Raw genomic sequence first — 27,580 nt, forward strand, 5'->3', positions numbered from 1 at the left:
TCAAATGCAATGCATCTCGATGATGAGCTCATGTACTCACACTCTCAGAGTACTCAATCTCACTGTCTCGCATTCTCTCTCACTATGCTCAGCACACTCAAACACTCAGCGTTGTACCATACCCGCTGCGGCGTGCAATCCGATCCCTATTTATAGATGACTGCGCTCACTGGGGGTGTGCAGACTCTGGAAGGGCTCCTTTCAGTCCAAGCGCTATAATCCGCACGGACAACTCACGTGCCATAATATCAATATCTGAAATTGCACGGACAACTCACGTGTCACACGGATAACTCACGTGCTATAATATCAACATCTGGAATCGCACGGACAACTCACGTGCTATAATATCAACATCTGGAATTGCACGGACAACTCACGTGCTGCACGGACAACTCATGTGCTATAGTGACAATATCCTCACAAATAGGCCCCCAGCCTCACTCAGTCATTATTCTCTCCAGTCTCACTCACGGGCTCACAATGCCATGAAACCAGCCCGACAACAATGATATGATGTGTCGATAAATAACTGAAACTGAGATATGATATGAATTCATGAATATGACTGAGTATGAAATCAGTGAGATGATAGTAAGAAATGACCACTATAGGTCCAAACAATATCGGCAAAATTTCTAAACATAATATTTAGCATGATTGATAGCTTAACTACTTTATCACATTATGAAAACACGGATATCAATAAAGTAGGACCAATATATAGTGCCACGAAAATAGTAGAGTCCCAATTCACATGGTGCATGCCCACACGCCTGCCACCTAGCATGTATGTCACCTCAATACCAATCACATAACAAGTATTTTGTGGTTTCATACCCTCAACACTAAGATTAGAAGAGTTACTTACCTCGAACAAGCCAATTCCAATACCGAGCAAGCCAACCGATGCTCCAAAATGCCATCCCGTGCGTTTCGACCTCCGAATGGCTCAAAACCTAACCAAAAATAACTCAAATACATCAAACAATGCTAAAGGAACCAATCCCAATCGAAAAGATCAAATCTTGAATCAAAAGCCCAAAATCGGCTAAAAGCCCATCTCAGGCCCGCACCTCGGAACTTGACAAAATTTATAAAATCCAACAACTCATTCAATTACGAGTCCAACCATACTAGTTTCACTCAAATCCGACTCCAATTCGATGTTCAAAACTCGAAAATTCATATTATGAAACTTTAGGCCAAAACCTTCAATTTCCTCTTTAAAATTCATCAACCAAAAGCTAAAATCGAAGATAGATTCATGGAATATGACCAAAACCGAGTAGAGAACACTTACCCCAATTAAAATCTCTCCAAACATTGCATCAATCCGAGCTTGAAAATGTAAAAATAAAGCCAAAATCGCGAACCCTTGTATATAACATTCTGCCCAACACATCCGCATTTGCGGAAACTTCGTCGCACTTGTGATCACCGCTTTTGCGGAAACACCTCGCACCTGCGCTGCCCGACTTCCTCCCCTTTTCTGCTTCTGTGACTCCCTGTCTGCATCTGCGACATCGCATGTGCATAAATCCCATCGCACCTGCGACCTCTCCCGACACCCTCCAACTCCGCACCTGCGCTCAAGCTGTCGTACTTGCGGCATCGCATATGCGCCCAAATCTCCACTTCTGCGGTCTTCCTCACCCAGCACTATTCTCGCATTTGCGATGCCTTTTTCATTTCTGCAGCCATCGCACCTGCGCAAACCAATCGCAGGCGCGATCATACCAGAACCAGCAGCCTCCAGCTTTGCACATGAAGTGAAAATGATCTGAACCTCATCCAAAACTCATCCGGGCCCGCTCGGGACCCCGTCCGAATATACTAAAAAGTCCAATAACATAACACAGATCTACTCGAGGCCTCAAATCACGCATAACAACATCGAAATGATGAATCGCACCTCAAATCGAAATCTATGAACTTTGAAACTTCAACTTCCACAACAGAGGCCGAAACCTATCGAATTACGTATGATTGACCTCAAATTTTGTACACAAGTCACATTTCACATTACAGACCTATTCTAATTTCCAGAATCAGATTCCGACCCCGATATCAAAAAGTCCACTCCCGGTCAAACTTTCCAAAATTGCAACTTTCGCCATTTCAAGCCACATTCAACTACAGACCTCCGAATCACAATACGGACGTGCTCCTAAGTCTGAAATCACCCAACGGAGCTAATGGAACAATCAGAACTCCGTTCCAGGTTCAAATCAATTCTGAATAACCTGAAAACCAAAACCGACAATTTACATAAGTCATATTACATCATACGAAGCTACTCATACCCTCAAACAACCGAGTGAAGTGTAAATGCTCAAAATGACCGGTCCGGTCATTACATTAATCAAATATGTCACTCTTGCTTCTAAATGACCATGTGTTCATGATTTTTGCTAAATGTCACACAATCATGTCGCTATGAGGTGTTGCTTTAAAATTGTTTAGTTGATTTCCATGTGTGGTCCATTAATTTGTTTAGTATAGTGGCAATAATCTCATTATTAGGCTGGAAATGAGTCCATGGGCGGTTTTGGGTTATGCAAATAGATATATTCTCCTATTTTGGGAAGTGTTTGGATCTGGGCCTGCTAGTCGAGTAAAAGAAAGTCTGTTGAAGTCCCAGGTAGTGCTGGGTTAGCTCCTCTGATCTATTTATTGGGCCTGTAATCCTCTCGATTCTGTAATATTATGTCTGTTTCTTCTCTTGTCATTGAGAATGTAATAATTTGTAATAGTGAATAATTGGGAGATTAATGAAAAGGGGCTGAGGTATTCTAATATTTGCATGAAAGGGTAGAAAACATGCTTATAGGGTTTCTGTGTAATATTTGCTATTTCATTCAGCATGCCTTGTTTGTTATTCTGTTTGGTATGTTGCACACTAATAGAAATCATACCTATAGGAATCATGTTCACCTCACTTGTACATTGTTCAAACATGTTAGTCTAGGTATCTACCATACTCATTTCTATGTTACTACTGTATATTTAGGCAACATGCCTATAGGATATATATGCTTTTGTTAATCTAGATATCATGTCCATAGGACTTCAAATAATCAATTGGTCAATTGCTTCTACTACTTGTAGTATACTGCCCATCTAGATATCATGACTATAGGATTCTAATCTTTTAATCAATAATTTTCGTTGTGTTCATTACACTGCCCCGCCTAGATGACACGTCTATAGGTATAAAGTGTTATAAAATCAAGCCTAATTGTCAATTATTAGAAATCATGCCTATAGATGTTGTCGCACGCATAAGAACTGTTTAAGAGATCAACGTGTTAGTACTAGACTCTCACAGCTGTCTCACTGCCTAATTATGCAACTGTTAGAAACCATGCCTATAGGACATTAACGTCTGCCTAAGGTGCACTCTTATAAAATCAGCATTAGTAATCTGGTAACTCGTATCGCTTTATTTCCTCACCAACAATTAGAAATCATGCCTATAGGACTTGTGATATTTTAACCTGCCTATACGCTGCTTATATAATACTGGAATCCAGAATCATCTAGAAACCATGCCTTGGACTTTACATTTTGATTCTGAAATTATATATTTCCTGAACTGGCCCCGTACATTTGTTGCTTATGTGTGGAGGCTAACTTGGGCCTTTAATTGTCTTTACGTGAAGTTCGCCTAGTTTTATCATTTTGAGCAACCTAAGCTGAGTCTAGAACCGCCTAATAGTAGGTCCAAAGCCTCCTAGACCATAGGAATGGGAAGGGTAGTGCACGCATAAGGTACGATTTAGAATTGAATTAGAGCTCCCTTAAGTAACAAACTCAACATAGTAATTGGGTAGCAGGAGATGATAGTCTGTGCCTGCTGAATAATATGAGCAACCCCTACCTTAAGGGAGTTTCGAAATATTATTTATGTTGCACGGGGTGATCCTTTAGGCTAACAAACTTAGGAAAACCCTTTCTTTATGTACTTGTTTTTTACACTAAAGTCATTTAACATAGATCAATGTAGTTGTATCCTTGTAGTAATTAAGGTTTGTACTGATTCTCATGTGTTATAATAAGACTCTTCGACTTCTAAATTTCCCTTTATTTGTTTGATCGCCTAGCCTAATTACATAATCCACGTAGTTTAAAGTTCGGTCGGGACCCACAGTTGTGGACCTCGAAGAGTGCCTAACACCTTCTCTTCGAGGTAGTTTGAGCCCTGACCCGATCTTTGGTGGCATTGACTAGTCAAATAGAGTTATTCGCAAATAGGTGACCTAACGCATCATAAAATCGTTAGGTGGCGACTCTTCTCTTTTAATACCTCCTTTAAAAGAGTTGTCACATGTCAAAACCCGCTTTTGCGAGAAAACGAGGCATGATAATTATTTCGAATCGGCAAATTATATTTTTCCACAGGAAATCAAACACTTCCCATTCTCCAATCTTCTGATAAGGGCCTGCCTCCACCCATTTAGAAAAATAGTCAGTCAAAATTAAAAGAAACCTTACCTTTCCGGGAGATGGGAGTCGGTGGTAGTGGTCCAACGTTGTCCATCCCCCATTTCATGAACGGCCATGGGGACAGAACCGAATATAAGGGTTCTGCTAGTTGGTGTACTAGTGGTGCGTAATGTTGGCACTTATTACATTTTCGTACGAAGTCTTTGGCATCTTGTTTCATGCGAGGCCAGTAATATACTGCACATACCAACTTCAGCACCAAAGAATCTGTGCCCGGGTGATTTCCGCATATCCCTTCATGAACTTCTCTCATGACATAATTAGCTTCTGACGTTCCTAAGCATCGGGCCAGCAAGCCTTGGAAGGATTATCTATACAATTGGCCTCTCTTGAAGCTATAACGTGCAGTTCTGGCGCGTAACGCCCATGATGCTTTGGGGTCTTAGGGAAACTTCCTGTGCTCGAGATAGTTGATTATTTCATTTCTCCAGTCCCAAACCAGACTAGTCGAATTTACCTTATAAAAGCCATCTGTATCCAGGACTGAGCTCATCAGTTGTACTACCGTCCCGGATTCCGATTCTTTTATTTTCATCGATGATCCTAAGTTTGCTAATGCATCTGCTTCTGTGTTATCCTCCCTCAGGATGTGAGTAATTGACCACTCTCGGAATCATGCCAAAAAGAGTTTTGACCTTTACCACGTATTATTGCATACGTTCTTCTTTGGTATCAAAGATCCCGTAGGCCTAATTTACCACTAGTTGCGAGTCACATTTAACTTTGATAACCTCAGAATCAAGTCCCTGGGCCAATTTGAGACCTGTAATCAAAGCTTCATACTCTGCTTCATTATTAGTTAAAGGGATCATTCTGATAGCTTACCTTAGGGTTTCCTCCTAGGGTGTGATTAAGACTATTCCGAGTCTAAACCCTTTTTATGTTGGAAGCTCCATCCGTAAATAAGGGTCCAGACCCCCGATGTCGATTCCGACACCATTATTGCCTCCATAGTTGCTAGAGGCAGCAGTCCCGTACTGAAATTGGCCACGAAGTCAGCTAAGACTTGCGACTTAATTGCAGTCCTTGGTTTATATTCTATGCTGAACTCACTCATTTCGACGGCCAATTTGGCCAATCTGCTCGAGAGCTCGGGTTTATGGAGGATGTTCCGCAGAGGGAAAGTAGTCACCACAGCTATCAGGTGACATTGGAAGTAGGGCCTCAGCTTTCGAGCGGCGACTACGAGAGCTAAGGCCAGTTTTTCCAAATGTGGGTAGCGAGTTTATTCTCTCGTTAAAATTTTTCTGACGTAATAAATGAGAAATTGCGTACGTTCATCCTCCCGGACTAAAACTACACTTACCATACCACAACTTCTGAAGCTATGAGGTAAACTAATAATGTTTCACCTTCTTTTGGTTTTGAGAGCAATGGAAGGCTCGATAAGTACTTCTTCAGTTCCTTTAGAGCCTTCTGGCACTCCGGTATCCATTCAAATTTATTCTTCTTTTTGAGCAATGTGAAGAAACGATGACATTTTTTCGATGACCGGGAAATAAACCTGCTCAAAGCTGCTAAACTTCCTGTGAGCCTCTGGACTTATTTTACGTTCAACAATTGATTTGGGATATCCTCTATTGCCTTGATTTTATTAGGGTTTACCTCAATTCCCCTTTGTGAGACCAGAAATCCTAGAAACTTACCAGAACTAAGCCCGAGCGTGCACTTCTCGAGATTAAGTTTCATGTTATGCTCCCTCAGGATGTCGAATGTTTCTTGTAAATGCTTAAGATGATCACCTGCATTCAAAGACTTAACGAGCATATCGTCTATATAAACTTCTATAGTCTTTCCTATTTTCTTTCGAACATCTTATTTACGAGCCGTTGATAAGTGGCTTCGGTGTTTTTCAACCCGAAGGGCATTACATTATAAAATATGTATCAAAATTCGTGATAAATGAAGTTTTTTCCTAATCTTCAGGGTTCATCTTGATTTGGTTGTACCCCGAATAAGCATCGAGAAAATTCATTAACTCGTACCCGGTCGTGGCATCAATCATTTGATCGATATTTGGCAGTGGGAACGAGTCTTTCGGGCACGCCTTATTAAGGTCTTTATAGTCTACACGCATGCAAAATTTATTGTTCTTCTTAGGAACTACTACTACTACATTGGCTAGCCATTCCGGATATCTTACCTCCCGGACCAAACCAATTTTAAGCAAGCAGATTACCTTTTCTTTGACGAATTTATTTTCTGGTCTCGGCAATAGGGCGTTTCTTCTGCCTTACCGGAGGTACATAGGGATTCAAACTCAGCTTGTGCACGGCTATTTTCGTCGGGATACCTATCATATCCTTGTGCGACCATACAAAACAATCAGCATTAATTTTAAGGAATTTAATAAAACCAGACCTGAGCTTCGGATGCAGTCCTGTCCCCAGATGGAATTTTCTTTCTATGAATTCCTCGAACAATATAACTTGCTCCAGTTCCTCCGTCGTGGACTTCGTTGCGTTCGTCTCTTCTGGAATTTGGAAATATCTTGGCACTTGATATTGATCTGACGGCTCTGCCTCCAGGCTAACTCCTTCTATCTCGGGAATAGGTGCAGTTTCTTGTAATTGCTATGTCGTGCATTCCTTCCTTTTGCTACTGAAAACTGAGATTGCATTTATCTTCTTTGCTGCCGATTGATCACCTCTTATCTGCTTGATTCTTTCAGGCGTTGGAAACTTCAGCAATTGGTGATATGTTGAGGGTACAGCTTTCATCTCATAGAACCATGGCCTTCCCATGATGATGGTGTATCCCATGTCACCATCTACTACTTCGAAGAGAGTTGTTTTCATTACTCCTTCAGCGTTCGTGAGAAGCAAAATCTCTCCTCGAGTCTTCACGCTCACAAGGTTGAATCCGGCGAGGATCTTTGTTGTCGGAATAATGCTTCCGATGAGTTTAACTTGCTCCAATACTCTCCATTGTATGATATTAGCCAAACTTCCTGGATCCACTAGAACACGTTTAATCTTAAAATCTAACACATATAAAGAAATTACTAGCGCGTCATTGTGTGGTAACAACAATCCGTCTGCGTCCTCCTCCTTGAAAGCGATATCGTCTTTTCGGAATCTTTTACTATGAGTTATTGATACTTTCGTCTTCTTTTCTGCTGAAAAGGTGACCCCGTTAATCTCATTCCCCCCGAAGATCATATTGATCTTTTGGCGCGGGGGTTCTTCTCCTGCTTTCGAAGGTTCCACGTTGTCTCTGTCATTACCATAATTGTTCTTAGCTCGGTCACTCAAGAATTCTCGGAGGTGTCCATTCTTCAATAGTGTAGCCACTTCTTCCCGGAGGTTCCGGTAGTCCCCTATCCGGTGACCGTTCATCCTATGGTACTCGCACCATAAGTCGGGATTTCTCTGTCTAGAATCGGATCTCATAGGTCTCGGTAATCATGCATCTTTAATGTTTCTCATGGCGGACACCAACTCCACTATACTGACATTAAAGTTATATTCCGATAACTTGGGGTAAGAAAGATCCCGACACTCCGACGTCTCCTTATCCTGGAGTAATATATTATTTCGACCACGATCAGTCCCTCTGTCAACGATGAACTTGTTTTCTGCCTGGAAGTTTCTGCCACGGCCTTTGGTCCCCTTGTATGGCAAAAACTGGCCACTCGAAGTCCATTTGTCCGCATCATAGTCATCCTTTGATTTCTCTGCTCTTCTCCCGTCCTTTGGCCGATGATGTGGAACCGACATGGTCATCTTCGATCCTTATCTTTGACTCATGCCGGTTGTGGACATCTTCCCAAGTTGTTGCTTGGAACTTAAGCAAGCTCTCCTTCAACTTCTGGGAAGCGTCTGAGCTTCTTGGATTCAATCCTTTGATGAATGCTTCAGCTGCCCATTCATCCGGGACAGCCGGGAACAACATTCTCTCTTTCTGGAATCGGGTAACGAACTCTCGTATTAATTCGGATTCTCCCTGTACGATCCTAAATATGTCGGCCTACCGGGATTGTACTTTTCGATCACCGGCATGAGCCTTGATGAAAGAATCCGCGAGTATCTTAAAGGAATCTATAGAATGCTCGGGTAACAATGAATACCACATTAGGGCTCCCCTCATGAGAGTTTCTCCAAATTTCTTTAGCAACACAGATTCAATTTCGTGAGGAGCTAAATCATTTCCTTATACCGCCGTTGTGTAGGAGGTAATATGCTTCTGTGGGTCTGAAATTCCGTCATACTTCGGCACTTCAGGCATTTTGAACCACTTCAGAATTAGTTCTAGTGCCGTGCTCGGCTTGTACTACAATTGAGTATACTTCTTCGAGTCTGGGCCTTTCAATATTGGTGGCACGCCCGGAATTTGGTCCATGCGGGTGTTTACTTCCCTCAAAAATCGTAAAAGCTCATTTTGGAACGGGTCGTTCTCGTTGTTGAGACCGGATTTACTCCCCCCGGCCCCTGGGAGTATTGTTGTCGACTCTCTGCGTTGTTTGGTTTGCGGGAATACTGGGAGGAATTGGATCTCGTCTTTTTGCATTATTTGAAGCCCCCGATAGTGCCTGCTTCAGTTCTGTCATAATCTGATACTGCCACGTGAGATGGCCTAAAATGATTGCCTGTTGTTCTCGCATGACCCTCATCGCATCCACGACATGCTCCTCGTCAGCATCATCGGGAGTTGTCTCTCAAACCTGTCGAGGGTTCTTCCTGTCATGCACCGGGGTGATGTCATTTCCCTCATTGCGGGTGTCACTGATTGAATCCTCGAAATAAGGCTGATACCCTCGAATTTCAGGGTTGTGCATGTTGTTAACAGTGTTATCTGCCTTTTTTTAATGATCTTTTTCTAAGACAAAATAATCAAATCGCGTTAGTAAAAAGGGCAAGGATCAATTTAATTGCACGATTGTCTAGGCCCCACGGTGGGCGCCAAATGATTTACCTATAAAATGGTACAGTTGAATTTATACGTGGTTTCTATACAAGTGAGCTAATTTGATCCTGAAATAATGCAATAATTGAAGAAATGTATAATACTTAACCTTGAAATGTAGATGAAACAGCAGAGATGATAGTTCCGGGAACAAGGTTTCTGGGCACAGCAATGATGAGATCAAAGAGCAAGAAAATAAGGTTATATTAGGCATTGTATAGAATACAATATAGGTTTTGCCAGAAAATTCATCCCCTTACAATGATAACTGAGCTCACTATTTATAGTTATTTCTAGGGAATGAGGTCTTAGGATCATGTCCTCCTTTAATGTCAATTATAAGGGTCATTGATGAAGACGTAACGGTGAACATAAATGCTAAATTCTCTGTAACGGACCGTCGCTCTTAATGCTGCAGAATATTCCCTATTAAATGCTACGAGACTCAGAGCATTTAACACACCTTTATGAACGTTGTCCTTTCCGGTGACAAGCGGAATGGCTGCGTTCTGTCTTCGGTCATCCCCGTATTGAATTACACGTGTCTTCCCTTTAGACAACCATGTGTCATATCATATTTCACCCTATACAATAACATCCTCGTCTCTTATACCACGTTAACTACTAGTAGCAAAGTACATCTTAACCTTTATTTAAAAACTAGTACTAGTACGACTTACAAAGTTTTCCGCGTGAGACTTATTCGCATCATCAATGGGACTTATTCATTCAGGAATTGCGAGTTATAAATCGCAAGGTGATTGCGACTTATAAATAACATTAAGCGACATATAAATCGTGTTCAAAATCTGCGCCTTATAAATCGCATATATCAATTGCGACTTATGTATCGCATTCGACAATTGCGACTTATAAATCACATGAAACAATTACTGACTTATAATCGCATTCATAAATTGCGACGTATTAGCCGCATTCATAAATTCCGACTTATAAATCGTAGTTAGGACTTATAAATCTCATTCTGTGCTTATAAAACGCATTCGGATCAACATATAAATCCATTTGTTTTTCCCCTTCAAGCTTTGCTTTCAAAATCAAATACCTCCCCAAGCTTTTTCCTCCATTTATCTCTCAATTGAACATTTTAAATGTGTATTTTACGCTCTAAATTATAAACTTGTATCTTTTTACTTCTTTTAAATATTATGATACTTTCTCTTTTTCAATCTATATTATAATCTTACCTATAGACTAGACAAAATCTTATTTATGGTTTTTCAAAAAAGCTTTAAAGCATATATAATATTGGAATAATAAGAAAATTAATTAGAACATAGTTTGTTTGTATCATTAATTTTGATAATAACAATCAAACTCTAAAATTTATTTACATAATTGAGAATGAAAGAATTTTTTTGGATCGCTGGAAATTTAGATGTTATTAACCTGCGTAGTAAACTCTTTGGATCATGATCAATTTCCAGAAATAGTTGAATTTAACGCGGTGTACATATATTAAAAACGGGCAAGTTTTTTCCTACTAAGTTTATTCCTTATGCAGTCAGCCTTTCGTCAGACCATTAAATGATGTAACACCCTCGTCTCTTATATATACCAAGGCACTAGAAGATTTATGTTTACCCTTAAAAATTGATAACAATTAAATTTATATGAGATTTTAAAAATATGTGAATTAATTCAATACAAGTGATCAATAACGTTAAATAAATGAATTGAAGACGGAATAAATAACCAAACCAGTAGTGATGTTAGATCCGAGCTCGGGTCTGAGCTTAGTAACTGTTCTGCCCTCGATTCGAAGCCAAATACTTATAAAGAACTATGAGCAAAAATAAGAATAACTTTTAGAAGCAGAGAAAACAAGTGTATATTGTCTTGATATGCGTGTTTACAGTATGTATTAAATAATAAACTTTTTCTTTATATAGTAGGGGAATTTTACCCTAAATATAATTTTAAGAAAGGTAAAAATCTTCTTTTTCGTTAATCACTGATCCGCTGTCGATACAGGCCGAGATCCACGTCGTGATATACGGTTGGGCGCGGATATCACGGCCCTTTGTTAGTCGTGTACAACCGTTTGGTTATTCCTTACGAAGTCTTGGAGCCTGAACCGGATTCGGGGGACGTAGTCTCGATGGCCCCGGTGTAAGCGCTTCGTTTGGGCCTTAGTACGAGTGGTTCTAAGCTTTGATCCTATTTCATGTAGTTATGTCCTTGCTTAGTTTGCCCCCATCGAGAAATCGGGGTGCTCACTAGTCCTGGTTTTACCCGTATATAGATAGTCGAAATCGGGGTTTGCCGAAACGATAAGAAACGACAGATGTTCTCCGGTTCTTTCTTTTGTACGTTACAACCGAAACGACAAAGAAGTTAAAATATCCCATCAGTCATGTCGTTCTGACTTCGGACACCTGTCAACCATCGGTTGGTTGCCTCCGAATACGAAGCGTCGCGTACGTCCCCTATAAAAGCTTCCACCCTTTGTTCTTTTTCTACTTTCCGAACAAGCTTCCACCTTCGAATTTTCTAGCTATTATCAACTTCTTTCAAACCATCATACCTTCATCTTTGATCTTCAAATCTTCATAATTGTTCGTAAGTTCTTACCCAGATTTCCTTCAAATCTTCATACCCTATTGTTCAGCCTTCAAACTTGTTCTTCCAAACCTTCATACCTTTTCTTCAAATTTTCAAATTTTATCAGATAACAATGGCTAAAACTTCCAAATCAGTTCCTTAACAGACTGCTCTTCATCTTCCCACCCGTCCACGAATGCCAAGGTGGCTGCTTTCAAGGTAGCTATTCCCGAGGTGGCCGCTTTCGAGGTGTCTGTCTCCGAGACATCTCCCTCGAGGCTGCCGCTGAGCCTCCCCTGAAGTGCTTTGTACTCGGGGGTTGCTTAATCGCAAATGACTTCAAAGTCGAGAGGCCCTCATCCAAACAGGACAGGGGCGAAGGAGCATGTAGATATATATGTTCCATTACCAAATATGTCCTTCCCGTGGTCTGAGAGGACTGCAAATGGGAAGGCAAGGACGTAATAGTCCCCGGGCCCGAATATGATATTACTACCCACGTGGATGGATACCTAAGTGTTTACACTTACCCGTTAATACTGGGCCCGGTGGACCCGATGATTTTGGCCTTATGTAAGAGGTACGAAATGTGCCTCGGGAAAATCTACCCATCTCTTTGGAGGATCGTTATCATCCTCCGCTATTTCTCATAATTCGTATTTGTGGTTGTACAGTTGTGTCTCGGGTTCCAAATACGGTCCCCCTGCTCAAGGAGTAGATCAAAGGCATCTGCAACCACATGTCGTACTTCGAGCGCTCATGGCGCAATCTTTTGAAGGGCCGATTGGAGGCATGTTCTCATGGTAAGGTTCTCCTTCAAATAGCTATTACCGTGTTCTTAACTCACATCATACTAACCTTTCTTCTTTATTTTATATGTTTTCCTAAGACCACTGAGCTTAGGCATTTGGCAGGAGATGAGGATGTATCCTTGTCCGTTGATCCCTCCGTTACGGGACAACTCAGGGCTGCCATGGGGGAAACGAAGAGGAGGAAAAGAAAATCTCCGGGCTCCCCAGGTCCCGAGGTGACGCCAAAGAATAGGGTGTCTCATAATCCCAAGAAGAGTATCAGCTCCCAGGTGCCAGATTCCGACTTGCTTCTACGGCTCAGTGATGAGTCGGAAGAAGACGACATTCATGAGGCCGACCTCCCTCAGACTAGAGAGGCCGATATGGAGACGGGGGTGGGATCCCCTATATGCCAGCTCTGCTCTGAAGGAATTGCCCAGTGTAATAGACATTATGGAGACGCCCTCCTACACCGAGTCCATGCTTGAGGAGACCCAAGTAGGAAAAGAAAATTCCAGTGAAGGGGTTCATGGCACGGACGACCCCCTTCATTCTTTCTTCGATGGTGTGGACTCATCCACTTTGGAAGATTTTTCCGGGCTGGGTGAACTGGAAGTCCCGTAGAAGGATATATCTTCGAAAGCTGGCGGGCTGAGTTCGAGCCAAAAATTGATTAATCAGTTTCCCGCTCCGAGTGTGGACCCTGGTCGCAAGAGAGCGGTTACTTACAGTCCCAGAGGATTCCGGGGTTCTATATGCTCCCGTGGCTGTAGCCAGCTACCTCCGATGCCTGGTGACCGAGGAGGACCAGGCAAAAATGAACGAAGTGGACATGCCATGTCTTTTTAATGAGGTGCAGCAGGCGCTGAACCGGGTAAGGCATCATTACGTCTTCTTGTATTTTACTTAGGTTTTGATATTTCTCATGAATTTTGTTGTCTTACAGGCCTTGGTATTTCACCGCGAGATCTTCGTACGGTATCGTGTCGAGGTCAATCATCTCGAGCTCGAGCTCAAGGAGCAGGTTTGAAAGAAGGACATGTACAAGCTCCTCAGCGAGCAACAAGACAGGGCCGTCAAAAACCTTCAGGCCGAGCTGGATAGGGCTTAGAAGGAAGCTTCAACCGACCTGGTCGAAAAGGTAAAGGTCTTTGAAGTTAAAAACGAGGAACTAGTCATAGTGACTAACGAAAAAACCTCGCAGGTCCAACAGAAGATTGACAAGATCGACCAACTCCGAATTGAGATGAACGAGATCCAAGTCATGGCCGACGAGTGGAAGAGCAAAATGGACATGTTGGCTTTGGAGAAGTAAACTCTCCAGACAAATATGGCATCGGTAGAGGTTCAACTTCGGGTGACGAAGGAGAAAGCTCACAAACGGTCCCAGCTGAATGATGAGCTCCGAGCACAGCTGAGTTCGGTTGTCGCATAGCGGGACACCCTCGGTAGGGAGTACGAGGTAATGAAGTCCAAGTTGGAGACAACCTCTACCGATGCCGAGGAGATGGTGGCCCAATACAAGGCCGATTTTGAAAGGCTGAGCCCCGTTTGAAGACCAATGCCGAATATATAAGTTGACTGTCTCGAAGGGAGACCCTCGAAAAGATTGACGCCCGAAGCTTTGACCTGTCGGCTGAGATCGAGGAAGCAATAAAGCTAGAGGCCGAGGCGAAGAAACTTTCCGAGCCTGAAGGCATCGAAGGCTCCGAGGGTTCTGATGGGTCCGAAGGCTCTAACGGTTCTGGCGATGAGTCGGGCCCCAGTGACGATCAGGCATGAATGCCTTAGATTTTTTTATTTTAGTTATTATCTTGTATATGTTTTTTGTTTAATTTGAGGCTGTTTTTGTTGGGCCTTGGTCAATACATTTCGGAATATATAAAATTTCCCTTTCTGGCAATTTCGAGTCTCTACTATTTTAGCATCTTTTCATAATTTCTATTTTTGTAAATATTTCTAATGACTTAGAATAGAATCAAATATAGTAATAAGTTCATTTTTCGGAGGTCCGAACAGAGCCTGACTTAGATGCAACTTTATTTGCTCGAGGCTATGAAAACTCGGTGTGATCAGAAGTTTTTTCGAGATGCTTAATGATTTCAGACGATGCTTTTGCTGAGGGTAAATATTTCAGCAGGTTTTGAATTTTTATGAAGGCCTTATGTTCTGATTACAAACTTCGGACATCTCCGGGCTATTTTTTAGAGTGGTCGTAGCCTTATGTGTTTAGGCACTACCTAATAGGTTTTGTGCCTCCGGGATTTGATAGCCTGAGTTGCCCGAACTTTTTTCGGACGACAGTCCTCGAGTAGGGGTAGCCCTTGGGCTCGATAGTCCCTGAATAGGGGTAGCCCTTAGGCTATTAAGATCTATGTTTTAAGAATCAAGAATGCATAATAGCAAGGTGGAAACTTTATTTCATTTATATGTGCAAAGTACATGATCGAAAGTGTGTAAAATCTTGAATCACGACTAAGGTTGCCTATGTGGGCATGGTTTACTTGACCGTTTGTCCCTTACAATAAATCCTAACCACCAAGCCTAGGCTATTCAAGTACAAAGTTTCCTTCTTTCCTTACTAAGATCCTTAACCCGAGGGTGATGGCCCCCAGTATTCGAGGTTGATCTTGAGAGGGCTCGGATACTGTTGATGCGCCCATTGACTCTGATTTAATACCGGCCTTCAAATCTAAGTTAGCACGATTTACTATTGCCTCGTTAAAAACCTTGCCAATAAATTCATTTGGGACAAAATCGGTTCAAGGGAAAAAGAGTGAAACGCGTTCTTTCAGACCTAATAGTCACATTCTCCCTTGGTCGTTGCCTGCAAGTGTTAGTTCGATCCATAATATTATAAAAAAGTAAATGATATCGTACCTTAGAAGTAGTATCGCTTTAAGTGTGTCACGTTCCAGTTGTTTGGTAGTTGTGCACCATTTCCTGCTTCGTGTTTGTACGATCCTTTGCTGGTAATTCCGACGTCTCGATATGGTCCTTCCTAATTCGGTACCAACTTCCCCCCATTCGGGTTTCGGGTATGCAGTGTTACTTTTCTTAACACCAAGTCCCCGTTCTTGAAGTGTTGGAGGTTGGCTCTTCGGCAGCCAACCGGACTAGGGCGGCCACACGCCTCTCATCCAATAGTTTCAGGCTTGTGCTCATAGGCTCACCGTTTGATTCTTCGGTCGCATATCGGAACCTGAGGCTCGGTTCTCCCACTTCGACCGATATTAATGCTTTGACACCGTAGACCAATAAAAATAGGGGTGGCCTCAGTACTAGACTTCGAAGTTGTACGGTATGACCACAAGACTTTGGGCAGAATTTCCTTCCATTTCCCTTTGGCATCGGTCAACCTCTTTTTCAGGTTCTGGAGTATGATAGGGTGATAGGGTGTCGATAATATCTTTTTAATCTTGTGGTCTTCAAAAACTTTCTTACCTTGCTGCTGATGAATTGTTTCCCATTATCACACACGATCTCGGCTGGTATCCCGAACTGTCATATTATGTAGTCCCAAATAAAGTCAGTGATTTCTTTTTCCCGTACTTTCTCGAACGCTTGAGCTTCGACCCATTATCCCGAACGTTATTATCCCGAATGCTTGAGCCTTACCAGGTGTCCATGGCAGGGGACCGACGATGTCCATTCCCCATTTCATGAACGGCCATAGGGACAAGACCGAATGGAGTAGCTCTCTAGGTTGATGGATCATCGGTGCGTGTCTCTGACAACCATCGTATCTTCGTACAAAGTCCTTTGCATCTTTCTCCATGTCAATCCAATAATAACCGGCTCTGATTAATTTCCGAACCAAAGATTCCGTCCCCGAATGATTTCCACAAGTGCCTTCATGAACTTCTCTTAAGTCATATTCGGTATCTCCCGGTCCTAAGCATATGGCGAGCGGGCCATCGAACATTCTTCTGAATAGAGTCCCTTCAGACAGGCTAAACCTGGCCGCCTTCGTGCGCAGAGCTCTTGATTATTTAGGATCTAAGGACAACTTCCCGGTCTTCAAATAATCTATGTATTTGTTCTTCCAATCCCAAGTTAAACTTGTCGAGTTTACTTCAGCGTGGCCTTCTTCCACCACCGACTTCATGAGCTGTACGATTGTTCCTGAACTGAATTCGTCGTCGTCAATCGATGATCCCAAGTTAGCCGGGGCATCAGCCTCGCTATGGGGCATGTGTTGCAAGGTCCATTCCTTGAATTGATGCAGCATTACATGCAACTTGTCTAAGTACCTTCGCATCCGTTCATCTTTTAATTCGAACGTCCCATTGAATTGATTTACCACAAGGAGGGAATCACACTTAGCTTCGATCACATCGGCCCCAAGGCTTTTAGCCAATTCGAGACCTATAATTATGGCCTCATACTCGGCCTCATTGTTAGTCAATTTACCAGTTCTAATAGATTACGTAACTATGTTGCTCGTAGGTAGTTTCAGCACGATGCCGAGCCCGGACACTTTGCGTTGAAAGCACCATCCATAAAGTGGTCCAAACTCCCGAGGAAACCCCCGAGGTCAACAATAATTCCCTTTCTACTTCAGGTATTAAGGCCGGCATAAAGTCGGCTACGAAGTCTGCCAAAATTTATGATTTGATGGCGGTTCGAGGCCGATACTCGATATCGTACCCGCTAATTTTCACTGCCCATTTGGCCAATCAGTCCGAGAGCTTGGCCTTGTTCATGATGTTCCTCATTTGGTAAGATGTCACAACACATATTGGGTAGCATTGAAAGTATGGTTTTTTTTCTGGTGCCGCTTAGCAAAGCGAGCGCCAATATTTCCAGGTGAGGATACCTTTTTTCGGTCTCGCCTAGAGTTCTACTAACATAGTAAACATGAAATTGCGTACCTTCCTCTTCACGAACTAGGACTCCACTTACCGTCACCTCGGATACCGCCAAGTAAAGGTACAATTGCTCATCCACCTTCGGAGTATGGAGCAAGGGTGGACTCGAAAGGTACCGTTTGAGTTCTTCCAAAGCCTGTTGGCACTCCGGGGTCCAAGAAAAGTTATTCTTCTTCTTAAATAGTGAGAAGAATCGATAGCTTTTTTCTGAGGACCTCGATATGAACCGGTCCAGGGCGGCTATATGCTCGGTTAGCCTCTGAACAGCCTTAACACTGTCCATCACGGTGATGTCATCTATAGCTTTAATTTTATCGGGATTGATTTTGATCCCCCGGTTGGACACCATGAACCCGAGAAAAAACTCATTAAATTCCATATAGCTAACATAGATTATTTTTCTTGGTCCCTTCTTGACAACATAGTTTTGTATGCCATGTTAAATTCGTTCAACACCCGGATCGCCGACACTATTTGATCTTATAGCCCCAACTGTTCTACGACCCTCAATCTGTTGATGTTGGACGAGCTACCTGGATCAATCAACACACGTTTGACTCGAGATTTGTTGATAAGTACGGAAATTACCAGTGCATCGTTATGAGGTTGTATGATGCCCTCTGCATCCTCATCGCTGAATGAAATGGTCCCTTCCGGTATATAACCTCGGGCACACTTCTCCCTAGTGATCGACACTTTGGTGCACTTTATCACTGGCCCTTGGGGGACATCGACCCCTCCAATGATTATGTTGAAGACGTGTTAGGGTTCCTCTGGTTCAGTCTGTTTGTTGGCGTCCCTGTTTCTGAAGTGGTTTTTAGCTCGATCACTCAAACATTCTCGCAGATGTCCGTTATTAAATAACCGGGTAACTTCTTCTCTCAATTGTCGGCAATCCTCGGTCCTGTGGCCATGAGTGCCATGATACATACACATCAGCTAGGATCTCTCTGGGTAGGATCAGACTGCAATGGTCGAGGCCACTTGGTCTCTTTGATGCGCTCGGTGGCAGATACGATGTTGCATGCATCAACGTTGAAGTTATACTCTAATAATCTCGAAGTTTCCCTTCCCCCGAGCGGCCTGTCCAAACCATTTTTGCTCATCAGGCCTCGGCTATTGAGCCCGATCGTTTCTCCTTTCGTTCCTTGTAGAGTTACGCCCGGACCCGTTTCCCCTTCGATCTGTGCTGTATGGTTGATACCGATCTCGGGCCGGCCTTGATTCATGACCGACGACCCTCTTAGGTCTGTCTTCAGTTCCGATGGGGTAAACAGACCTGGAAGGAGCTTCGAGTTGGTCATCCTCGACTCTGATTTTTGACTGGTACTTGTTGTGGACGTCGGCCCAAGTTACTACCGGATATTCTACCAAATTTTGTTTCATCTGCTACGAAGCTAAGGAGCTTCGGCGGTCGAGTCCCTGAGTAAATACCTGAACGACCCAATCGTCCGCAACCGGAGGCAGGTCCATCCGTTCTATTTGAAACCTTGACACGAACTCTTTGAGCATATCGTTAGCCCTTTGCTTAACTTTGAAAAGGTCCGATTTTCTGGTCTCGACCTTGATGGACCCGGCATGAGCTTTTACAAAAGAATCCGCTAGCATAGCAAACAAATCAATGAAATTTGGGGGCAAGTTGTGGTACCATATCATCGCTCCCTCTGACAGAGTCTCCCCAAACTTCTTTAATAACACCGACTCGATTTCGTCATCTTCCAAGTCGTTACCTTTGATGGCTCATGTGTAAGATGTCACATACTCATTTGGATCCATGGTTCCGTTATATTTTGAAATATCGGGCATACAAAACCTCTTCAAGATTGGTTTTGGTGCCGCGCTAGGAGGGAAAGGCTTTTGAACAAATTTCTTGGAGTCCGGGCCTTTCAATATCGGAGGCGCTCCTGGGATTTAATCAACTCGGGAATTGTATGTCTCTACCTTCTTATCATTTGCCTCGATTTTATTTTCACCAAATTCCACTCGTTTCCTTAGCGCCTCTAGCATTTTCATTTCTTCGGGGCTGACACTGGACTCAGCTTCGCCCGGCCTTTCGGTGACCTATTCATTTCTTTGGGCGTTTTCCCGGGGCGATTTGGGCTCAACTCTGCTAGGGGCGCGACTTTAATTTTGCAGCTGCATTATTGCCACTTGCTGAGCCTGTAGCATTTCGAAGATCGATCGTAGACTGACCCCGTTGTCTTCACCTTCAGGTGCTCCTTGAGTCGTTGGTCGGGCTCCTCCGCGAATGCTGTTTACGGGGTCGGTAGGAAGGTTGGCATCGATGGCCACATGTGAGTTAGCATCGACTGGGTCTACGATCAGGACCCCGTTGGGGTTAGCAGGGGTACCTTATTGCTAGGCATCAAATTGTTATTTTCGCCATGATGGTCAGACCCATCCTCAACGTTCATGTGAGCGGATTAAGAATTTGACATTTTTAAGATAATCTGAAATTGAGACCTTAAAGAACAAGTGTAAAATAGAGTGTGTTATCGAGATTTGTATCAAACTACCACTATTATCCTTAACCCCCACGTTGGGCGCCAAACTGTTTACCCTTAAAAATGGATAACAATTGAATTTATATGCGATTTTAAGGATATGTGGACTAATTCAATACATGTGATCAATAATGTTAAATAAATGAATTGAAGACAGAATAAATAATCAAACCAGTAGTGATGTTAGATCCGAGCTCGGGTCTGAGCTTAGTAACTGTTCTGCCCTCGATTCGAAGCCAAATACTTATGAAGAACTATGAGCAAAAATAAGAATAACTTTTAGAAGCAGAGAAAACAAGTGTATATTGCCTTGATATACGTGTTACAATGTGTCTATTGAACAATAAACTTTCATTTTATATAGTAGGGGAGTTTTACCCTAAGTACAATTCTAAGAAAGGTAAAAATCTTCTCTTTCGTTAATCGTTGATCCGTTGTCGATACGGGTCGAGATCCACGCCGTGATATCCGGTTGGATGCGGATATCAAGGCCCTTCGTTAGTCGTGTATAACCGTTTGGTTATGCCTTCCGAGGTCTTGGAGCCCGAACCGGATTTGGGGGGGCGTTGTCTCGATGGCCCCGATGGTAAGCACTTCGTTCGGGCCTTAATACGAGAGGTTCTTAGCTTCGATCCTGATTTTATGTAGTTATGTCCTTGCTTCGTTTGCCCCCACCGGGAAATCAGGGTACTCACTAGCCCCGGTTTTACCCCGTATACAATCTAATTGTCCAATTATCCGTGGAGTACAAGAAAAGGGCATTTGAAGAAATTAGTTCCTCCATACAAGATATCAACGGAAAGACATGGAGAAATTGCCAAATGTTTAAAAAGGTGAATGATCAATTTAATGTGGACAATATTTACACAAATTATCACAGGATGGTAGAGCAACAACAAGTCAAAGAGAGTCACAATCAGTTTTGATTCTTCGATGGCCTTATGACACGACTAATTCGATATTAAAAAGATTTAAATTCATAATGCTAATGACAACAAAGTTTTCACATCCAAAATAAAGGGTACTGAAATGCATAAAATAGTAGCAGAGTACATCTCAACCTTTATTACAAAACTAGTACTAGTACGACTTACAACTCTAGCACGAACTCGAAGAGTCAAAGTTTGTGGACGATTATCTGAGCACCATACTGAGGTCTCATAATCAGAGTCAATAGAGGGGCATGAGTGTAGGAAGCAGAGAGCTCAAACCAAAAGCGCTGCAGAATTTGAGATAAAATTAGCTTGGCTTCTAACATGCCAAAGTTCATTCCAATGCACATCCGAGGACCCCAACCAAACGGAAAATACATCTGCTCTTTTGCAGCTTTCGATACCCCTTCTGAGAACCTCTCTGGATTGAACATTAACGCATCGTCTCCCCATACATCTGGATCGCGGTGAACTAGATGAGTAGGCACGCACACTTGTACTCCTGCTGGAATTGTCATGTCTCCCAATTTGGTGCTCTTTGACGTGCTTCGAATAAGAAATATCGCTGGATATAATCTCAATACCTCTTGGAATATCATGTTTATCTAGTGATCGATCATTAGCAGAACGAGGAAGATATCATTAGAATTTTGAAACTTTTAGAAATATAGGACATGAAAAAAGTATACTAATTATTGCTATTACTTACTAATTTTAGCTGATTTAAGTCATCAAACTTTGGTTTATTTTTCCCAATGACTTGAAACACTTCTTTCCTAGCTTTGTCTTGCCACTCAGGATGCATGCTCAAGACCACCATTGTCCAAGAGAGCAAAGCTGTGGTTGTATCTTGACCTGCAAAGTAGAATTCTTTACATTCTTCAATCACATCCTCGGTCGTTAGTCCTCCAGCTTTAGACTTGTTATCTGCATTTCTTGCTTTTAGGAGTAAGCCTAAAATATCATCATTGTCTGAAATTCCTCCTCGTACGGCATCTTCTCGCTTCTCTATTATTCCTCTTATCAAAGATATAACTTTCTTGTGGATGTACTTTGCTTTTCTGTTTGAAGCCGTAGGAAGAAATCTGCATAAAATCGAAACAAGTTATGACACGAGGATCCAAATGTTGAATGGAAAAGTATTTCTGCTTAGTTATTCTATAGGATTTCACTACAAATGCACCTTAGCGAGGGAAAGAAAGGGTGAACGGAGATGCCAAAATTAGCTCGCACTGCTCCTTTTGAAGTAGGAAAACTGACCTTCCTTCTTCAATGTTGCTACCAAAGGCAGCTCTTGATATTACATCTCCACCTAAGTTTAGAAACTCGTTTAACACATCCAAATCACAACTTCCTGTTTTGCCAACCAATTCCTCCCATCTATTTAACATTTCATCACAACACATAGCAAATGCTGGGAACATCCTCTGTAAGACAAGCATATACATATTAAGAATTTTAAGTTATATGCCCAGTAAAATTAGTAACTAACCTCTATTATTACTAATTAAACTACAGTGTAAACTTAAATCCAAAATGTGAAATACCATTGTCTCATTTAGAGTTCAACCAAGAAACTAAGACTAAACAATTAGTAACAATACCTTTAACTTCTCTACATGAAAGGCAGGGTTGAGTAACTTTCTGTGGGTGTCCCACTTTTCTCCGTCATAACTCGCAAGTCCAGTAACAAACAATTCATTATATCTGTTCAGCAATTCTCGAATTATCTTTGGATCTGTAACTGTCACGCGAGGTGTCGGTCCATACCACAGCACAAAAATTTTCTCTGCTTCACATTCTCATTAGTTAGTATGCATTGTACTCGTGTTAGAAAACGTTTATCTTCTATAAACTGATAGTATATAAAAATTGTCACACTATTAAGTTGTCTATTCACAATATGTTAAACCAGTAATCTGGAAAATAAAGACGTGCAACATGCTACAACAGTTAAAGAACACTAAACAATGTAAATATTCTTTTTAATTACTGCCGGTGTATATAAGTTAAATCTACTAAAAAAATGTAGGCAATGGGGAACAGGGAAAGGTGGAGTTAAGAATTTGGACTTACTGTAAGTGTTAGCAACATGCAGAAGAAAAGGATTAACCCAGGGTATGATATCATGAGTTAAGAGGGGTTGTTTCTTGGCTTCTTTAGACATTTTCATTATCTCTTTAAGGTTCCCAAACAGCAATTTGTAGGGATAGCCATAGATGCCTTCCTTCTTCAGCTTCTTCTCTATCATCTTTGGCCACCACCATATTGTATACAGCAATTTTGCACAAAAAATGGCCACCAAAATGGCAACTGTTTCAGCAATTAGTGTTGCAGCAGCCATAGATTTTTATGAACTGAATAGCGAGACTATTCTCTTGAGTGCAGAACAAGGATAAGAAGGTCTTTCTAAATTACACGGGGGAGAAGAGTTTATACCTTGGAACACATTGAAAAAAGAAAAAAATTAATGGAACTTGAACTCAGTGTATACATTTACTAAGTGGGACACGTGGAAGTTGGAAAATAGATGTTTGGTAAGCTTTTTAATATGCTTCTTAAATGTTCAAGTGAAACACATTTGAAGAACAAAACAAACTTCGTTACCTGAGACATTTCTTTAATCCTAATTCAGTCATTATAAGTCCAAATTAGGGTGTACGAATGAATCCATAATTTTTGTTAAATTATATATTTTATGTATTTATTTTTAAATCGATCTAATATTATTTACTGGCCCCATTTTTCAAAGAGGTTGAATGATTTACTTGGTTTGCGAGGATTCTCAGCTACTTCGTCTCAATCAGCTGTCTTCGGTCTTTTGTAATGAACAAGATTTAGAAGTTGTACCCTGCGCTTGTGTAGTGGTTCGGAGCTGTTGAGCATTAGTTGGAAGCTGAGAGATTGAAGTTCTGAAGTTTTACATTTTAGCCTAAGCAGAAGTTTCAATTTGTTCAGATTAGCCTAGTTGTAGTTATTTTGGAATTTTCAGAAACCACTATTGTTTAGTGGCTATTAACTTCCTATAACTATCATATACATAATTACTTCCTATATCTATTATTCAATTATTACGATAGTATATTCATAGGTATTCGAGCTGCTTTCATGAATACAACGGCAAAAAGTATCTAAAATCAGGGTAATTCAGTTGTACCCGCATGTATTCACATGTATTTGCGCCATGTATTCATGAATACAACAGTAAAAAAAGCCTAAAATTAGGACAGTCTAGCTGTACGCGCATGTATTCACATGTATTCGCGCTACTGTATTCATTGAATACAACAGTAAAAAGCGCCTAAAATCATGGCAGTCCAGCTGTATGCGCATGTATTCGCGCCATGTATTCATGAATACAGCAGTAAAAAACTCCTAAAATCAGGGCAATCCAGCTGTACGCGCATGTATTCACATGTATTCGCGTTGCTGTATTTATGAATACAGTTGTATGTGCATGTATTTACATGTATTTGCGTCAAATATTCATAAATACAGTAACTGCAATCCCTTAAAAGTAGGTATGTCCAACTGTCTAAAAGAGAGGAAAAATATAAATAACTTATTTCATGTCTTATTTTATTCCTCAATAGTAGTATATACTATAAAATACTTATTTTATAATAAAATATAAAAAATAGTTATAGAAAATAATATTTTAAAATGATTGAAGCTAAAATCTACTTTATTAGAGTTCCATTTTATACAAGGTGAGTTGTTCTGATGGTAAGCACCCTCCATTTCCAACCAAGAGGTTGTGAGTTCGAGTCACCACAAGAGCAAGGTGGGGAGTTCTTGGAGGGAAGGATGCCGAGGGTCATTTGGAAACAGCCTCTCTACCCCAGGGTAGGGGTAATGTCTGCGTACATACTATCCTTCTCAGACTTCACTAGTGAAATTATATCAAAAAGAAGTTAATGATAAGAAAAGTAGAGGTGCAAAATTATTTATACGGATAATCTAAACGAGATTTGATAAAATATCAAATCGTACAATCGGAATTCTTTGGTCGCTGACACAAGATTATCGTATTGATGTTAATTTCAATTTTCAAATAATTGCACTATTGACGTACCACGTGTTATGCATGCAGATGAAGAAGGGGACCAAGTCATATAATACACTAGTAAACCTACCCGCGTTTTGCGCGGAGTTTCAGAAACATTAATAAAATTAAAACAAATTATCAAGTTAATAACAAATGTAAATATTATCCCTATTTTTATTAAAAATAAAATTGCCAATAAATAAATTACATTTGGTTTAATTCATCAATTTAGTTCATTTGTAGCAAATAATCTATGTGATGTATAGTAAATTGTATATTACCAATGAAGATTATTTAAGTTTTATCTAATTAAGAAAGTCCAAGACTAATAAAAATAAAAAATAAAATTAAAATAAAAGTTGCATAGATTCTTAAAACTACTAACTACACAAATAAAATAAATTAAATCATTGTTAGTTGCATATTGAGAAACTGAAATTTTTTATGAGAAAAAATATATACTTTCGGAAAAAAGAATATTAGGAGGATCTCCTCCTCTTACCTTGCAACATAAATGTTAAAACTTTTATTCCGTTAATTTATTGCATTATTCTGGTAGTTAAAGCATGCTTTTATGATATACATTTAATTGAGTAACTACAATATTAAATTAGAGATAATGACACAGTTTAAAGAATAAAAATTCACCAAGTATTCACAGGACCATTCAATCTTTTTAATAAAAATATTTGTCAATAACACTTAAGAAAATAAGAACCAAAATTAATTGTGTGTAAATCCTAACATTAGAATAATGAGTATTGCTTGACAGTTGATTATAAACTTCAATAAGTTTTCAATCATATATAGTATAAACCCGAAAATCAAAAATACTTTATTCATAAAGTTACTAACTCGTTGTCTAGTGATTTTTAAACTATTAAATGTATAACATGTGATTTTCTAAATTAATTAGATTACATAATGTTAACTTAAAGTTACCTACAAATTGTCAATGTCGTAGATTAATGCCTAGTGAATTGAACTTTTGAAGTTCTTGGCACAACCTTCATAATACAAGTAAAACTTTACGATGATCGTGGTAGAATTATCTTTGTTCCTCAAGAAAGGTCACAACGTCACACTTTTTCTTTGTAGGGCTATTCTTCTTTTGATCCCATCCTTATTTGCTTTTGTTTCTTCCTTTTTCTTTTGAACACCAAAAGTAATTAAATCTTTGAGTATTATGAAAACACGAAAAGAAACTGAGAATATTGAAAAAGAACGTTAGAGTAAACATGTTATAAATTTATGAAACTCATTTGAAGGAAATTTAAGGAGTTAAGAGTGTTAGAAGAGAAACAACTTTAGACAAGGAAAAACAGTTCAAAAAAGTTCATTGAAGAAAAGAAATAAAGGCAAAAAGAATTAAGAACATATAGAAAAATAATAAATCTATATATAACAGGAAAAGAAAAGCACATTAAAATCTCACTTCGGCATAGGAGAAAATCACGAATCAAAGTTATTGTAATTGTATAGTATAAATATATACAACAAAAAATAGATATCAAACTCTATGTATTATTTGAAAAAAATCACTACTTCAACTTATATAACAAAAATCTAAAGATGACAAAATCAAAGACCATTAATGAGAATTGTGAAATAGGCTTTACTTCAATCTTCGCCTCATTATTTGGCACTTTCTCTGAAACATTCTTCTTAAGATTCACACCTCCATGGAATATTTTCGTGCATTTACCTTAAACAAACAACAACGAATATAATTTAAACCATATCTTATTATATTTTTTCTTTTCCACTCTACAACCTTTGATATAGAGATAACTCAAACCATTATAAGCAGGATGTAAAGTTAGTATCAATCATATTTGTTCAAAACATAAAATTCCTTATAAAGGTACATATGGAGGAACATATAATAAATTGTCATAAACTTACACATTAAATATTTAGACGTTATGAATATGAAAGGCACGAGAGTTATTGAGATTATTGAAATATAAGTTATGAAGATAAAGAGGTGTGAGTTATGAAATAGATTTTTTAATATAAAATAAATGGGAAAAATGATGAAAACCCCCAAAAAAGAAGAAAAAAGATAAATATGTTTCTTGGATTAAGAGATGTGCCACCTCACTTTCCTATTGCCCACTTATTTATATATATATATATATATATATATATATATATATATATATATATATATATATATTGGCCAGAGCCCAAGATCTAAATAGGGGACACAGCCTAGCTAGAAAACATCTTAGCTCAGTTGGCAAATGGCTTTAATTTGTCATTGTATTTAGCAATCACTACTAGAAAATATCTTTTTTCCGACAACAAATTCGGACTACAAAATGTCAGTCGCAATGTTTCGACTACTGCAGTCGGAAACCTCATATTTATTTTTTTATTTATTTTTAAGAATTATTCCGACTACGTTTTCGACTAATATAATCGTAAAATTTTGCGGAAAATTGCGCGCATA

The 27,580-nt window shown here is 40.2% G+C and overlaps 1 protein-coding gene and 1 pseudogene across 1 annotated transcript; both read right to left on the reverse strand.

Moving 5' to 3' along the window:
* Window positions 1-7,082: 7,082 nt before the first annotated feature.
* LOC138894606 (uncharacterized) lies at window positions 7,083-7,847 on the reverse strand. The gene has a single exon (XM_070179315.1). It carries the CDS (start codon window positions 7,845-7,847, stop codon window positions 7,083-7,085), a length of 765 nt encoding a protein of 254 aa, XP_070035416.1.
* A 13,270-nt stretch (window positions 7,848-21,117) lies between these two features.
* LOC104099197 (cytochrome P450 CYP72A616-like) lies at window positions 21,118-23,542 on the reverse strand (annotated as a pseudogene).
* Between the last annotated feature and the right edge of the window lie 4,038 nt (window positions 23,543-27,580).

The sequence above is a fragment of the Nicotiana tomentosiformis genome, chromosome 6 (assembly GCF_000390325.3).
Source record: "Nicotiana tomentosiformis chromosome 6, ASM39032v3, whole genome shotgun sequence".
In the NCBI taxonomy this organism is placed as follows: domain Eukaryota; kingdom Viridiplantae; phylum Streptophyta; class Magnoliopsida; order Solanales; family Solanaceae; genus Nicotiana; species Nicotiana tomentosiformis.

What these genes read in the sequence shown, in the direction of transcription:
- LOC138894606 (XM_070179315.1), bottom strand. Translation starts at nt 7,847, where the DNA reads ATGAACGGTCACCGGATAGGGGACTACCGGAACCTCCGGGAAGAAGTG.